We start from the raw sequence: 17648 nt of genomic DNA, 5'->3' as shown, positions 1-17648 counted from the left end.
GAGCTCTTTCCCTTGTTCTTCTTTTCATGATACTCCAGCATGTGCCAGGCTCAGTGCAAAGCTGCGTGCCTCCCGTGACGGGAAGTTACAGTCGTATCATCACTCTTCCTTCCTTCCCTGCTGCCCAATTCTCAGACTTCACACACCAACCAGAAACCTGAGGTCTGTGGGTTCTGCAGTCATCCTTGGAGTCCTGAAGATGAAGGAAGTACTTCCAAATGTTGATGAAATCCCATCTCCTTTTCCCAAAGGAACAATTCTCAAACACTGACTGTACTTCCTTTAACCACAGGCTTCTCATTGTGTTTTTCTTTTGGTAACGGTCCATTAGGAGTGAAAGTGAAGGAAATGGAATCCTGTGGGTGTATAATTCGTAGCCTGCTCACAAAGTATTTGCTAGTGTCATAGCAGCAGAAAAACAAAACAGTGCTTGGCCTCTGCCTCAGTTATTGTAAGCTTAAACATTTTTAAAACCAGGTATGTTCAAAAACTGAACTTTATTTAGACAAGTGCATATACAGCTTGATAGATTTGTCAAGTTACATGATGACAAAGGTACAAGAGATTAAAAAAAAGTTTTCATTTGCAGCCATGCAATATGGAAAAGTTTCTCTCTTGCCTTAGCACAAGTACAGCAGGATTTTGTACGTTTCTCCTTACTTCTTCTTCCTCGAATAGGAGGCATCGGCATCCTGGAGTGAGAATACATGGTCAGTATTTCCCCTCCCTTTTTACTCTATTGGTGTCCCTCACCCACAGCATTACTTTGCCTGAAACAGCCTGTGACAGTGGGCAGCTGCAACTTTAGGTTTCCTGCCTTCGTAGTATAACATTGGCACATATTGTTCCATTTCCTGACTTCCTAGACACCATCTAGCAGGTAGTGCTGCAAGAACAAAACACTGCGTGGTGCATCTGTCTTCTGGGAGGTGAATGAGAGGGAAGAGACCTGACACGGAGCCGTACTGCTCAGCGTGCTTCGAGGAGGTGCTCCGATCGCATGCCTGATAGAAAAACTAGACGGAACCCACACAGAGTCTGTCAACAGTCTTAATTTCAAACTGCATTAAATAATTCATGCTGGTGACTTACAGCCTAGCCCTGCGTTGTTGCTGAGTGTGAACTCGTGGCCTGCGTGACGAAGATCAGAGGCAAGACCCCTGGCACTACAAGAGGTACTGACTTTACTGCTCTGCCATGTGACGGTGCTGCAGTAATTCTAGACTACCGGGCACGCAGCTATGGAGCCGAGCCTGGCATCAGCTGCCAGGGAAGTGAGGAGGAGGAAAAGAAACGGATCCAAAATTGCAATCCCAGCGTTCCTGCAGCTAAGGAGTCTGTCAGCAGAGCGAAAAAAGCAACAAGTGGGGGAGAGAGGAACAAACTTACCACACCGCTCTTGAAGTTCTGTATTCTCCTCTTGCCCATTCTGTTCATCAGCCACCAGGCCCAAGTGGGCGCGTACTGCCAGAGGTAGCAGACAGCTAGGTAGGGGTGGTCGCTGATCCAGGCCTCCTTCAGGTCGTTGGCTGTGCTCACCAGCGTGAGGCGGACGCAGCGCTCGGTTGGCATCTTGTGGGACTGGTCACCGCTGTTCTCTATAGACTGGAGGAGAGAGAGAGGGAAGGAATTAAAACTCAACTTCTGGTTGTGGCTGACAGAGGGAGAGAAAGGGCCAGGCTCTGTGCAGCAGATAAGCTCTTAATTTCTGCACTGCGCAGATGAGGAATAACCCATCTCTCCCTGCTAATCCACTGGCTTTCTCTGTGGGAACGCTTACCACCTTCCTTTAGCACCCATGCTTAAATAAAGCACCTTTCTAATTAATGCCTCCATTGATAGTTCAAAGAATGTTAAAAATGCCTCCAAAATGTATTCTGTTTTGGCATGGAATTACAGTGAAGGAGATGTATCAGGACAAATTACCCATTCTGCAGCTGAGGGCTCTGAGAAATGCAAACTTTCCTGTTCCCAGCTGCTTACCCCATTACACATTACAAGTTAATCTGTAATCAAATTAGTACATGAGGACATTTCCCCCATCAGCTTGAAACTTCCTGCCAGCTCTGCTCTGTGTGCAGTTATCTCAAGAGAAGAGCAATAGGCTTCTTCAGTGGCAGTGATGTCTTGTTTGATATCTTCTCCACAGGTATCACATAGTGAAAATAAGCTGCAGCTCTGCAGCATCTCACTCCAGCAGTAATGGGCTGCTCTATCCATCTGTTCTTCTGTTTCCTGGAGCAAAAAGCCATTCTGGCCTAGATTCAGTCTTCCTTCTAGGTCCTTCACCATGCTGAAATCTAAGGAATTTGTTTTGCAAGATTTCCAGATTGCTGGAAAAGTACATCTTTTCTTTCATGAAAGTATGCAGTTTTGCAAGCCAAAATTCCTTTCAGAACTTGATTTAACAGTGGGAGAACTCCCCCCCCCCCCCCCTTACTTGTGGGTTATCCTGAGCTTTGAATCAATTGAATTTACGACATTACCAATATATATATCATAGCAACAATTTCTGCCAGCTATTTTGCGAGACAGCCTTTATTAAAAACAACTGAGCAAGTGGAAGGTTTTGCTTTTTGTCCTTGAACAACCACTAACAGGAAAAGAATGCGTGCCTTGCATCAGCTGACCCCAGTGGCTTTGCCAACACTTGCACCAGAGTCAGCTGAACACTGCGAGTCGGTGAAACAAAAAGCTACCTGTATTGAAACAGCGCTGCTCTGCACTGCAGCATGGTGTCTGGGAAATGGAGGCCTCTTCCCCAGAACTGCAGCAAGGCAGCTGCACAGTAAATGTACAAGGTGGGGATTGTGTGTGTGTTGGAAGAGAGAAGGCATAACAACTCTCCACTTTCATTTGATATGGACTGGATGCCACAAAGCATTATGTAACAATACGTGGCTTTGCATTAACCAAAGCAGTTCTTGGTAAGAAAAGGGAGGTTGGTGTTTGCTAGGGGAAGCAAAAGAAAAGAAAATCACAAAAGGATCGCTTTCGCCTGTAGCAAAAGTTGGATTTTCTGTAATAGAATTTCAAGCCCTTACCTTGTCAAGTTTCTCTGTGAAGACATTTTGTATAATCTTAGACTGTACAGGTCCCGGGCATATGTTGATAATACTTATCTCAGGGTAATCCGTCAGCTCCGTCCGAAGAGAATTAAAAAAACCCTGGAAGAAAAGACTGTGATGTGACCTTCCTTCACCATGCTGCTGCATGCAGCAAAGCTTCACTGGCTACACTTTTAAAATCTATTTCTATAAGTAATTCCTGCTATTTTGACATCCAATGGCTACTTTAAAATTGGAGCTGCAATCTGTACATACGTTTATACAGCAGTCTATCCCTGACTTCCCAGTAAACAGTAATTTCTGAAAACCACAGCCAGATTCTGCTGCCCCTGTTCTACCAGCAAGTCCCACTGACAGAGCTTGATGGGGGCATCCAGGTAGACGTAAAATTGATTTCAGTTCAGGGATACGCTAAGCTAAACCGTAATTACAAAAGCTACAAGTAATTATTTAAGCTAACAGGATACAAATTTTCCTAATCTCTGTAGCAATTCATGTTTAGGCAGCTGCTATCATGGGGACTGTGACCCTTCAGGAAGGTGCTGCCTACCACAGTTGCTGGCTGAGCACCACTGGGCTAGGATTAAGCAGACCACATACCACCTCTTATCTTTGATCTCCCTGTGTTTATTCTAACACCTCATTTCAGGTCACAACAGAGACAGAGGGCTAAAAGAGGCTGATAAACGTGTCCCACCAGCTTCGGAAGAGGGCTGGCTGGCCCGAGCTCTTATCCAAAATGCGCTGTAGGACAAATACCAATCAGATGTTCTCCTCTGGTGACACCAAACACAACAGCTGGGGCAATCCTCTAAGGCCAGGCAATGAGTTGCACACCCGTGCACACTTACAACCAAGAACAGCCCATAGGCTCTGATTTCCCAGCTGCTGGTGGCTAATTTCAGCTCCCAGATTGCACGCAGGCTCTGCAGCTACGTTCAGTAAAAACACTGACTGCACCTTTAAACTTATCAGTACCTGCAGGCCACACGTTAGATCTTCAAAGCAAGTTATCTAAAATGTGCAGCTTCTGGAGGACTAATTCTGACATTAAAGATGTTTATACATCCAGGAGTCTGCTTCTGGACAGATCTGGGAGCCTCTCAGATCTGCCAAGAATTCAGATGACTGATTAAAAACCCAGGCTCTCCCCTGCAGTACTCCTCCACCCCTGTGCACACCTTCAGCCACGGCACCAACACGGCTCCAGGCTCACAATGTAGCCCACACCTGTGCCTCCCACAGCCCCTCCTTTCCCTGAGGGGACACTTATCTCAGAAAAGCACCTTAATCCTCCTGTTGTGCAGTTCCACCACAGAAGCTGTGCTGCCAGCCAAGCTAAGTAGAAAGTAACACGCAAAGAACACTGGAGCTTAAAGGGGAGAAGGTGGCAGTGTGTCAAGCTGGTGAGGACAGCCAGCTCGATCACATGAGTGCTTTGTATGCTATTTACTGCAGCAATGACTACAAGCCCAGGCTCTCATACAAAGACACCCTAAGCAGTAAGCTATGCAAGCATACTCCCTGCCATACGCAGTCGTTGGTTCCTCCATCGATACTGAATGACATGAGCAGCACTTGAGCTCCCCCAGCCCTCACCCTCTTACCACTCCCTGGGGATTCGGGATGGGATCTGGGGCACTGGGGAACTCCGGGGATACAAATTCTAACCAAAAATGGGCACAATCCAGAAGAGGTCAGCTCTGCAGGCAACTTCAGACAGCTTCCCGCAGAGGGCTCTGGCACGCTCCCTCAGACTGCTGCATCCTTCCAAGCATTACAAAGGGAGCCTTGTTGCATTGAACAAATTGCAAGGTAACAAAAGCTGAGCATTGGTCCAGTGAGCTGGAGTTATCCTTGGAGATCCTGTCTAGACATCGGCCAAGCATAGGGCTGCTGAGGATTTTTTCAGTGTTGTTTGAGTAGTGGGGTCAATGTCAGTGCTGTTTATTGCATCCAAGGGCTGCAGACTCTGCAAACATGAAATCCACGTAGCCAGGGAAACCAGCACGCTGCAGTTTGTACTGTGACCACCCTGCTATCCCCCTCCATTTCAAGGGGTTTGCGTGACCCTTCCCTCCCTCCTGGTGCAGTTTTTACACTGCAGAAGAGGTGCAGCCCACCCGGAGCACACGACGACTGGCACACTTGCTCAGAGAGAATTCAACAGATCCTCTTGAAGAAGGCAGCTCTGGCACAAGGAGCTGGCTGAGGCTGCACCAGGTCACAGAATCACAGAAGGGAACTCTGGAGGTTATCGAGTCCGACCTCGCTGCTAACGCAGGTTCCCTACAGCAGGCTGCACTAGGGTCTGTAGAACAGGAACTGCCTCAAACGATCTCTGGGCCTTTTCAGCTTTGTAACCATATCCTCAAAGATGCCGTGAAAGGCAATGCTGAAATGACTTCTACTAAGACAGAAACTCACTTCAGAAATGTCCCTAAGGGTCAGAGGCTGAATAAAGAAGGGGCAGCCCACGTGCCCATTAGACAAGTTCCTGACGATGGCACCTTTTTTAGATCGCCATTTCCAATCCGCTCCACACACCACCAATTACACACATTCCAACCAGATGGATGGCACATCATCTCCATCAGCTTCATCACATCAGTAGAGAAACTGCAGAAAAGGCTAATTTCCTCAGTTCTTGAACTCCTCTTCGTTCTAAAGAGTTCCAACTGGCATGAATCAAGGTGTGTTTGTTTAACTATATAATAGATGTCAGACAGGGACATATATTTAGTAACTGGTGAACAAAATGCAGTCTGCAGTTCAAGAGGACACCAGCTGGATACATGCTGGGAAAACACAACATGAAAAGCATCACTTTATGCTTGGTGTTATTTTTCCCCAACTCCTCTCTAGTCGTTTCCTCTGGGTCATCAGAGATGGGTATCTCTGCTAGCTGCAGAGGACTGTCATTCTGACAAATTTCCTTTATCTGAGATGCACTGGTGAAGTTTGATATTTCAAAAGAGCTTTTATAGCTCTGGGGGGTTCATGCCCACATCTACCCATTGCTCTAGACTGGTAAGAGACTCTCAGGCTGAGTTTGATTTCAAAATCTACACTGCAAATCACTTGCACTTAGTATTTGCAGGATTACTGCAAAGAAACAAGAAAGGAGGTTTGGGGCCTGGCCTGGCTATTGAGCAGAGGTAGAACTAGCAAAGATGTAAGCAGTTCAGTTAGCTTGTTTTTAACTAATCCAGACAATTTAGTAAACTATTTCCTTTTAATCTTCTTCCACATTCTCAATCTCCACACGAAATTCAATGTTCTGAGAATTTTTAAAGCAACGTGTGAATTCCCCTGCAACTCACTAGCCACGCTTATTCCAACAGCGCCACAGCCAAGAGATCATTCAAGTGAAATAACGTTTTCAAATAAAGGAGCACAAGTGAATGGAGTCCATGCTTCTGCACACTGTGCTCTTCTAATTTAAATCTACCAGACCTAAGTCAAAGGCTGGCCTCTAATGGGCAATTTCATTGCTGGCATCAAAATTAAGAGTAGCAGCTCTCTCCCTGTCATAACTGAAAGTTTTCTATACGCAGAGACCTGTTGCTGTCTTCTACATCCTCATTCTTACAGATGCCTCATTGCTTTGCAGTGCCAGCCGCTTGTTACATGTTTGCTGCTGGGGCTCAAATTGTCACAAAGATATTGATCCAATAGGCTAAGTGCAATTCTGCACTCTGTTCATGTGCTTAAACCCAGCAGGGAGCGGGAGCGTGCCAGCTTTTTGTTATTAAAATCATCTCCGAGTACAGCTGAACTTTGGCTTACTGAGATCAAAGCGTACATTAGCAGGAAGTCAAACAGTGGTGAAAGACAAATATGTCTAAATAAATTTGCTAGTTAAACAAACTATTCCGCAACGATAGAGGCAGCCTCTTTTCCCTGCAGACATTTTTCTCAGCTCTTCTTTGCTTTTCTGCTTGTGTGAAATGGCTTTCAGAAATCTTTCCAAGCAAATCTGAAAATTCAGTGTTACGCAGAAGGCAGTAGGACCTCCTTCCTAAGACACTATGAGCTGCCAGTTCTTTACAGCAAGATTCTTTCAGATCTTTCCAAGATCAGGAATTGCCCTTTCTCATGTTAGTCTGCTTTACCCATCTCTCTTTTCACTTGACTGTCCTCAAGATTTCCTATGGTCTTTCCATAGTTTTCCCTCCCTGACTGAACTGAGGTGAGTCTTCAAGCACAAAGCCCCCGTTCTTGCAGCACACTCCATGATACGTGCACAAGGACTTTGCTCAGCTCGTCACCTTTTGCACATGGTGCGTGCGATGGGTCAGAAGGAGTGGAGGAGCAACACGGCAAACCCTTCTCCCACATCATCCACAGCTGCACTGCAGTTCAGAAGAACTGCTGTACGTTTCTGTGTGGAGTGCTTCTGCATGGTTTTTTTTTTTTTTTTTGCTCAAAACAAAGCAGATTCTCTAACAACAAACTACCAGTGCTGTTAGCTCAAGAAGGGCTTGATGTTCAATTCATGAGTATTTTAAAGGCTATACAATTAGAAACTAGAGAAAGAGTCCACCTGCTGGTCTTTCACACAAGACTTTATGAAGGTCAGAATGTGACTTACCTGCAGAGCATGTTTGCTAGCACAGTACCCTGAGGCAAGAGGAGCGCCCATGATCCCCATCACGCTGCTCACAGTCACGATCTTTCCCCTTCTCCTTTGGATCATGTGATTCAGGACATGTTTTGTCAAAGAGATCGTGCCGAGGTAGTTAAGTTCCATTATGGCACTGAAGACATCCAGGTTTGTATCCACGAACAGAGAGCGCTGGGAACGTCCTCCATTGTTGACTAAAACATCAATCTCAGGAAAGATAAAGTGATAAATAAGCACCACACATTTTCTTTAATATTTGTCCTTCCTCAGGCAATTGCTAACTGACTGCTCTCTTCCCTCCTGCCTCCCCAGTACACTACCCCTTTGAATTGAAGACTGGCTACTTTTGAGCAGAGACAACAAAACAGGAGTAGTGTTTGATGCCAACTCCTAGTATAGGAGCAATGGCAGCTGGAAACCAACTAGATTAGAGGACAGAAGAAACAAATCTGGTACCAAACACTTCACTGTGACACCAAAGTACCAGTGAACTAAGGTGTAGCTTGAAGCTTTGCCCACTGCATATAATGTTAGATCTGAATGCCATTGTCTGAACTCGACTCACATTTCAAAAGACCGCACCAAACAAGGCAAGCACTTGTGCTTGATGTCCAGTTTTGTCCCATATAGCTCTGAACCCAAATTACATGCATTACAAAAACTACAAAATAAAAGTTCTGACTTTCACACACAATTTTAAGCCTAGAATGTACTGATTAGGCTTGCTCCGTTTGGTCAGGAAATACAGGGACACAAAGCAAGTTAGATTTTAATTCTTGGTAATGACCAGTGATTATTTGTTATTTGCTGTACCTCTGCAAAGCTGCTCCAACCCAGAAAAAAGCAACAGAAGGGATGGGAATTTAGGTATTACCTGTCATGTTCAATAATGAAACTCAAGCAAGATGTGAATGTAATCATCAGTAAATGAAGTGAAATAGACATACGTGCAGGGATAGGAGACGAAGAGAAATTCAGCCCCAGAAACACTCCTCACCTTGCCGAAATGCTTAAGAACATCGTTGGTGGCAGCTTCATGAGATCTTCTGTCAGTCAAGTCAAGACGCAGAACAAGGATATCTTTATCACTCAAGTTGCTGATCTCTAAAAACAACCATAAAGTAAATGGGAACCAGTAAGGTCGCTAATACAAGAATTGAGAGAAGTGCGTTTTTAAACACACTCATTTTCACCAAAAAGACTCCAAGAAATCATTACATTAAGATGGAAATAGAATGCTTTCTTTGTCTTCATTTTGATCTCCGTATAGAATCCATTTTTAATCTGTTCCTACCAAGTTGTTTTCTCATCATTATGTTTTTGCTTGTAAAAAGCCTGACTTTATTAAATAGGTTTGTGTATCATGACATAGTGCAATTCTCCAAATAAACTGCAATCATTGGAAGCAACACATCATGGGATTTTTATTGGCAGCCTTGACATCTTCCTTGTAGGTAAACTGTTCAACCACGTTTACTCCCTGTAACAGTACAGTCGAGGCCAAAGCCACAACCTGTATACGTGAGCTTTGAGGCAACATTTAGAGAAGCTGGTTTACTGTAAAGGGAAGAAGGAGAATGATCCTTGCGAGTACCTTCTGACTTGGGAAATTCTAGAAGAAGTTTTCTGTTTAACTGAGAGTTTTCAGTGCATCCATCTCCTGGAGTAAAAGTCAGCTGTCGTCAAGTTCAAGTCATTATGCTGAGCGTTTCCACCACTGCCTCTTCAGAACAACTGACCTTTTCCATTGAAAGTATTTCTAGAACTGCCATTTGCCACCCTGGGGCTTGGGGGCATTTGACTCACAAAAATAAAAGCTTCAGTGTTAACCTTCCATTTTTTAAACCAGATATTTTTAAAAATTACTTTATTTATACTGATTTAATAGCGCTATTATTGTTTCTAAATTGATTCCTAGCCACAACTACATACACCTGCTCCCCTTTAACTAGCTGTGCTCTTTAAACACAGAGCACAGAGTTTTTCATTACTGCTTGCATATATAGGTCAGGTTGAACTTTGTCTCTACTGTGATGCACAGATGAGGTTACTGAAATCCATAGCTTGCCTCTGTTCAAAGGTCACTAGTATTTAGGCAACTGGATATAATATACGTATTAGTCTGGTTTAAAGCTATCATATTTCAGTGTACAGTCCCCCTCATGACTTCTCCTCTCCTCTCCATGCATTTTTCCCCTCTATTTCTTTCATTATAGACAGCAATAAAATCCTGGCAGGTTAAACTACACCTCCACCTCACACTCCCACAGGCAGATTTGTGCAAGCAAATCCTACTGAGACACACCACAGAGCTGGTCAAAGGGCTGGAGCACCTCTCCTACAGAGAGGGTGAGAGAGCTGAGGTTCTTCGGCCTGGAGAATAGAAGGCATCGGGGAGACTTCACTGCAGCCTTCCAGTACCTAAAGGGGCTGCAGGAAAGCTGGGGAGCAACTTTTCATCAGGTGGTGTAGCAATACAACAAGGGGTAACGGCTTTAAGCTAGAAGAATGCAGATGCAGATTAAACATTGGGATGAAATTCTTCATGATGAAGGTGGTGAAGCACTGCAACAGCCTGCCCAGAGGGGCCCCAACCCCAGCAGTGCTCATGGCCAGGCTGGATGGGGTTTTGGGCCCACGCTCCTCCCTTTAAGGGCTTTTGAGAGAAAACAAATTTCAGTATTACTGGTGACATTCAACTTGTTGTAGAGAGTGGTTCAGGAAAACACAAAGACCAGTTACAAAAATCATTTCACTTACACAAATTGTTTTCCTCCCGCAGAGATGCAATGAAGCGTGGAGCTGGCATGTGGATGACAACAGGTATTACCTGTAACCTTTACACAACTTTCCTTCTCTCTCTTACCTTCAGCATTTAAGCAGTGTAGAATGCATAAACATATCATAGGATGGCGTCTGAATTTTGAACAAGATAAATGTGCTTTGTTCTGACATTAATATGTCAATTATCTAGTTAAGTTACTGCTATGCATAGCACCTACTGCAGGCACGTTAAAGCCTATTAGATCCAATTATGCCATATAATTCAGCCAAATTCAAGTTGATGTTATGCACTGCAACTCAATCTTAACCCATTTCACGCTACTTAAACCTTACAGAACACTCCTGAACTCAACTGCAAAAAGAAAATACACAGGAGGTGGAAGCAGGCACAGGCTGTTCTGTGCACGTGGTTTACACGGTATTTTGGTAGCAAGGGGGCTGCAGGGCTCACCTCTGGGAGCAGAACCCAGAAGTTAGCTAACTGGAAGCTGTCAGATCAGAGCCAGCTCCAGCTGGCTCCAGAATCAACGTGCTGGCCAGGGCTGAGCTATGAGCAATGCTGGCTCTGCCTCTGGGGGAGCAGATTTAGGATAACGAAAAACTGCTTCGCAGCTGGGAGAGAAGAGTGAGAAAATGAGAAAGAGCCTTGTGGGCACCAAGGTCAGGGCAGAGGAGGGCAGAAGATGCTCCAGGCATGGAGCAGCAGCTCCCTGCAGCCCAGGAGAGGCCCGTGGTGGAGCAGGCTGTCCCCCTGCAGCCCATGGGCACTGCGTGGAGCAGATCTCCACCTGCAGCCATGGAGGAGCCCACGGTGCAGCAGTGGATGTGGCCATGGAGAAGTCCATCCAAGCATGCAGAGATGGAATCAGCAAGGCTGAAACTCAGATGCAGTCAAAGCCGGTGAGAAAAGCAAAAGGCAAAAAGGACTTCTACAGGTATAGCAGCAACAAAAGGAAGACCAAAAGACAGTGAGACCACCACTCGGTATAGAGATGGCAATGAAGTGATGAAGGGCACACGAAAACATGAAGGACTCACGTTGTCTTTTTTGCCCGAATTTTACTGGCAAGATCTCTCCGGTCTCCCATACTCCTGAGGTTAGCCTCTGGGGGAAAGAAATACTACCAGCATCAGAGGAAGACCAAACTAGAAACAAACTGGAGATATCAGCAGATTACGTGCATCCAAAAGCTACAAGAACCGACCAATATCACCACAGTGGCACTGATCTTCAGAGAAGGTCTCCAGTGACTGGAGAAAAGCAAACGTCACAGAACCTAATCTCAGTCCTTGGGAAAATTACGTGGCAATTCCTCCTAAAACAATTTCCAAACATATGAAAGTCAAGAAGGAGACTGCTAATTGCCAACATACATATACCACGGACACAGACTGCCTGACAACTTAACTGCCTTTGTGATGACATAGCTGGCTCTATGGACAAGGGGAGAGTAGAAGACGTTTTATATCTTGACTAAGCTTTCTGTGTTGTTTCCTATAGCATCCTTGTAGCAACATTAGAGAAACAGGAGGGGTCTAGATGAATTCATTACAGTGTAAGTGAACACCAGGCTGGAGCAACAAACCACTCAAACTGGTGACCAGTTCTAAGAGATATCTCTCCATGTACAGTATCTTTCAATATCTTCTTCATTAATAACCCAGATGATGGAATGAAACAAGGGTTTTCAGCAAATTTTGAGATAATATCAAGTTTAAAGGAGCAGTTGTTATGCTGGAGGGTAGGACTGCCTCTCAGTGAGCCTTAACAAGCTGTAATAATGGTCTGACAAACCTCATTAAGCTCAACAAAGTCAAATGAAAATTTTGCAACTGGGACTGAATAGTGTTATGCAGCACTGCAAACTGACATCCAAATGGTCGGGTATCATATCCCCAAACAAGACTTGAGATCCTGATGAAAAGCCAACTGCAAGCTGAACATAAGTCAGAAATAAATGCTACTGGGCTGCGATAGCAACAGCATCTTGAGCTTGCATCTGGAGTACTGTGTTCAATTCTGGACCTTCTTGTTAAGAGACAAATACTGAGAAACTGCAGCACAGGGCCACCAAGATGGCTAGGGGAGCTAACATACATGATAGTTAAGGAAAGGGATGGAAGGTTGAGTTTAGAGAGAAAGTAAGAGGGCAAGAGGGCTTATTACCGAGGAGTTTCATGTATTCCTACCAACCCTACCACACAGCATTTGAATTTTTGCCATAATTACCACTTAGCTACTCTGATGCCCCTTGCTTCATTTTGAAGATACCTATTTAAGTGACAGCTTTTTAGAGGCATAGGAAAATGCAAATAAGGAGTAGTGCACATCTGAAAGATCGCTGTCAGATTTTCAAAGAAGAAATACTTTACATTTTTTTCCTCAGAATATACAAGAGATCCTCTTCTCCGCAGTTGCTCAGAAGAATTTTTTCTGAACATTTCCCTTCATTCATTTTCCAAATGGAGAGTTCTTGATGACTGTCAATCTGAGTGTAGTATGCATAAATCCAAAGGGAGAAGACTTCTCAGTAGTATGCAGCCATGCTGTTTTTTTTCTAATAAGAGGGCTGCTCCAAAAGTAATGATCTCCTATTTTATTATGTTTGCCCACAGCGTCAGAGGTGAATGTAGGTTGTATGGCAGTAGAGGATAACACAATATTCCCATCACTCTCTTAAATTTCATTGTCACGCAACAGATGGCATCAGAGGGGCAGTCTGACAAAACGGCATCTGACATGGAAGAATGTATGAAGCACAGGTGTGGAAGTGAATTCCTCCATTCAGAAAAAAAAACTGCACCTACGGACACTCATCGACGCTCGCCAAACATTTATGGAGACCGAACAGTGAAAGTCAACACAGGGAGACAGTGAGTGGCACATTTCAGCAGCGGTGACAGCAACATGAAAGACAAGCCATGCTTCAGACAGCCATGCACAGCTGTTATATCATGAAACGAAAAGCATCTTCATCAGCTCATCCACATGGATCAGCAGCTTACAATCAGGAAACTGTGTATGGAGCAGACTATCAGCTCCAGTGTGTTGGAAATGATGGTGGCAATGCTGGAATATTGCAGAATTTGTGCCAAGTGAGTCCCACAAATGCTCACGCAGAAAGAATACTGTATGCAAGTTTGTCGGGACCTACAGAACCAATATGAGGCTGAAGGTGCCAGTTCCCTGGATCACAACATTACTGGTTTAGGTTGCGGCTGGACTTGATGAACTTGAAGGTCTTTTCCAACCTGAGCAATTCTATGGTTCTATGGTGATGAGATGTGGTATCACCACTACAAGCCAGAGTCAAAACAGCAGTCCACAGAGATAGGAAAGGGTGATCCTTCTGGATTTCCAGAAACTCAGACAAACCATCAACCTCAACCAGTACACCGTGACACTGACTAACCTGAAGGCTCAAACTTCCAGAGTTAGGCCAGAGAAGACAACCTTTCTCTTGCAACACAGTAATGCTAGGCCACATCCCAGTTTGAAGACTGTGAAACATACTGCCAGTCTTGCTTGGACTGTCCTACCACATCCACCATATAGTTCAGATTTGGCACCTTCTGACTTCCCTCTGTTTGTGCTGATGAAACTTATAACACGGAATTAATAATGAGATTGTGAGGTAACTCCAGCTCTTGAAGGGACTCATACCACATGCATGAGTTATGCATAAAGTTTCCTTTCATCACAAAATTTATTCTCATGCTTTGTGGGTTACTATTTCTGCAGCAACTCCACCACAGTAAGAGTGGAACTGGCCACACGAAGCAAGAACTTATACTTACGAAGACATTTCTTTTTCACTCTTTCCAGCTCATCCTCTCTTCTTGCTGAGATAGCAAGCAAAGCTCCTATCTTTGATAGCTGGTAAGCCAATTCTTCTCCAATTCCACTTGAAGCTCCTGTCACCCAGACAACCTTGCCACGCAGCTCATTTTCTGTCAAAAGAATCAAGACAGAAGTTCACACATTGCTAATACTAGAATAAACATATAAATCACTGCAGAGATACAATCTGATACTGTTTGTAAGAACTGAGCTCAACTTTATTGGCTGTTACAAAATCTCCCCTTCTTTATTTTTTGGTCACATATAGTTGTGAAATTGTTCAGTGCTGTTCTCCTGCCACTTGAACTTTGTTCCAAGGCTAATCTGAACAAACATGGATTATCTACCTGATGGAAGACACCTGATTGCATTTCTGTTGCATAGGATTTCCACAGACGTCATCAAAATGAGGTTCAGAGGCAAAAAGGGAATTCTTGGAAATGACAGAAAACCATTACTATATTGCAAATCCAAACAAAAGACTGAGCAAACCTTTCCTAATAAATGTCCTACCTCAAAAATGTTCCTAAGGAATTGCTTAAAGAAGCAAGTTCTCTGATCATAGAAGGCTTATCAAAACAAACAGAATGGTGTTCATCCACTTCGTTTTGCATCTGATGCAGATTCATTCTTGCATTGGTCAGAGTACAGTACACTGAATTCCCAAGGTGTAAGCTCACATATTAATTTCCTGTGTGCTCACAGTTCCTGTCCAGGTATGTTTTTAAAACCTCTCGTAAAAGTAGCACCTTACTGTTACTCCTCTTATAGCCTGTTCCCCCCTGAGTGCAGTCATTCCCTCATCCCCACTCCAAGATATACCTGCAATTTGTGGAAAGGTTTAGCATCCCAGGGATATATCCAAAATCATCAAATAAAATAGATAGACCAAAATCAACCATTTAATTCTAGAACACGGTTTAAGCACTAATAGCAGAACACTTTCAGCAGATATTGACTAAAACTTGCATCTGTTTTTCAATATCAATCTTAGTGAAAATCTGACTCGAGTACACAGAGAGCTGCTGAGAAGAGCTCTCCCTTCTATTTACCAGATACATACAGAATATTCAAACCATTTCTAGCCAACCAAGAAGGATTTCACATTTTAATTCAAATAGTAGAGCCAAATTCATTTCCTGGGATTTAAACCCTATTCGATTCTCAAAACAGCCAGAACAGCATTTTTCAGCTCACTGAACCTTAACCACTCACTCAGTTTAGCAAAAATACTTCTTTTTTCACTAAAGCCAATGACTGTGACAACTTTTACTTCCTGCTTCAGGATCAGTTCCTGCTTCTCTCTGCACTGAACTGCTTCAAATTTCTACTTTCAGAGTCTTCATGACAAAAATCCCATGAAGAGATGAGCACCAAAATCATCTTCCCATCTGACTGGAAGAGCAGAGAGCGTTCAAGACTATCAGAGCTCAGCTTGGGTTTGCAGGACTGGCAATGGACATTATTTTTCTCTTTTTTTTTTTTTAAGCTGCCTGTATTTTAGCCAAAGTCTTTCCTTTTGTTTAAAAAAAAAAAAAATCATTTTTCCAAAGGAAAGATGTATTCTAAGGTTATGAGCATGGGAGATGGAAAGAAATGTCACTGAAGTTGTAGGAATAACTTTATTAATAATTGCATCAGAAGGCTGCTGCCACTAACGCTTATTTACACACTCTTCCTACAGTTCCATTTCAATATATTCCCAATTCCTTAAATTAACCACAAGAAACATGGGGGTTCACTGCAGATTAATTTTTTTTTTTTTGTTGGCAGAAAATCTGCGGAAACAAGTATGATGTGAGGAGCACGTGGACACGCTTCCATCCCTGTTTACCACACTCATCTCCTCTTGCTACCGAAAACAAATCCACTTCCTCCTATCACACAGTTCCCCTGTTTTCAACATGTCCTGGGCAGCTTCACTGAAGTTATTCAGGATCTTGCTCTGTGGACAGAATAATTAACTGAGATAAGGAGAGATTTCCACTGATTTCTCAGTGCTGATAGCTACCAAGCACTGAGTTACTGGGAATTAACATAATTTCAGATCTAGCTCATATGCTGTATCAAAATCTAGCCGCTTCTAGAATAAATGTCCTGTTGATACTGCAAATAGGCTTAAAAATTAACTGTGCCAAATTGAAAAATAAAAGGAGATCATGCTTTTACTAACCATTAACTACTGTGTTACAAGGCATAATGAACAAGTGGTTGAACAAAGTAGTACCTCAAGTATTGCAAGACGTGCTGCTGTCAGTCAGCTTTATTTGGGAGGTTTTCCATCATTTTAAAGCTCCTATCACGTGAAATTACCACTTCATTTCATTCATGAAAACATCTGGGGTGGAGAAGTCTTAAGCAGAACATCCTCCCCATGCCCATAAAGAATCGTGCTATTACTCTTAAAGTATAAGGAGTAGGTTTTCACGTATGTACACATTCATACATGGAAGGATCCAACTTAGCTTGATAACACTATGGTGATTGTGAAAAACACAGCATTCAGAGTGACTGCTGCTAATGGGACACAACACAAAGAAAGTCATCCAGTACCCAGAAATGCTTGTCTCCTTGATCACACAAATATTTACATCATGGGAAATAATCCAGCATCTGTCAATGACGAAATCCAGATGCTTCCCTATAGAAGTGAATCACTGGAGTGAAACCAGTCCTACCAACATGAAGGTAGTTCTTTGTAATTACAGTTCACAGGATAAAGAAACATCTTTGCTAGTATTTGTCCCTTCTGTTTCCCCCACTGAGGGGATATGACCAGCACTGTGGTGCCACTATCCCATATGTGCCCGGCAGAGCTATCAGCAAAATGCCACTTAAATGCTACCATCTCAGCTGCACGTTTCAGCTAATGACAAAGTAAAGCAAAGCCAAGAAGCTTACATTTACAAAATTCTGACTGATTCTTCTCAACAAGTTGAAATAGGTCCATCAGAAAATGAATACATTGTTCTTAATGTGGGAATTTTTCAAGACTAATTAAAACGTTTCAAAGTTCCCAATGAGAGTGAAGGCTACTGTCAAATAATACTGGTCAGGCGCTGGAACAGGCAGTCACCATCCCTGGATGGCATTCAAGAAACATGTAGATGTGGTACTAAGGGACACAGTTTATTGGGGAAACATTGGTGGTAGGTGGATGGTTGGACTGGATGACCTTGGAGGTCTTTTCCAACCTTGGGGATTCTGTGATTCTATCAATACAACGTCTACCTCAGAGCCCCTAGATCTCCATGTGCATCACATGTAGACCCTCACAACAAATGCTCTGCAAAACAGTTTGTATTTGTGGAGATCTCTCACATTTCTC

The 17648-nt window shown here is 43.6% G+C and overlaps 1 protein-coding gene across 2 annotated transcripts in view; it reads right to left on the bottom strand.

Annotated features, from left to right (window-relative positions):
• The window catches only part of DHRS7 (dehydrogenase/reductase 7), a 19687-nt gene continuing 2517 nt past the window's right edge, over nt 479–17648 (bottom strand). The window contains exons 2-7 of one of the 2 annotated variants that reach the window (XM_021401019.1): nt 14278–14430; nt 8693–8799; nt 7663–7902; nt 3045–3167; nt 1390–1605; nt 479–692 (exon numbers count right to left, since the gene is read on the bottom strand). In XM_021401019.1, coding sequence (XP_021256694.1) covers nt 657–692; nt 1390–1605; nt 3045–3167; nt 7663–7902; nt 8693–8799; nt 14278–14430 — 875 coding nt within the window. In that variant the 3' untranslated portion in view covers nt 479–656. Of the gene's footprint in view, nt 693–1389; nt 1606–3044; nt 3168–4176; nt 5867–7662; nt 7903–8692; nt 8800–14277; nt 14431–17648 lie in introns of those variants that run through there. The other variant, XM_021401020.1, reaches the window with a different exon arrangement.

The sequence above is a fragment of the Numida meleagris genome, chromosome 6, assembly GCF_002078875.1.
Source record: "Numida meleagris isolate 19003 breed g44 Domestic line chromosome 6, NumMel1.0, whole genome shotgun sequence".
In the NCBI taxonomy this organism is placed as follows: Eukaryota; Metazoa; Chordata; class Aves; order Galliformes; family Numididae; genus Numida; species Numida meleagris.
Note: the sequence above shows the minus strand (reverse complement) of the source record. Positions and strands in the feature narration are given on the sequence as shown.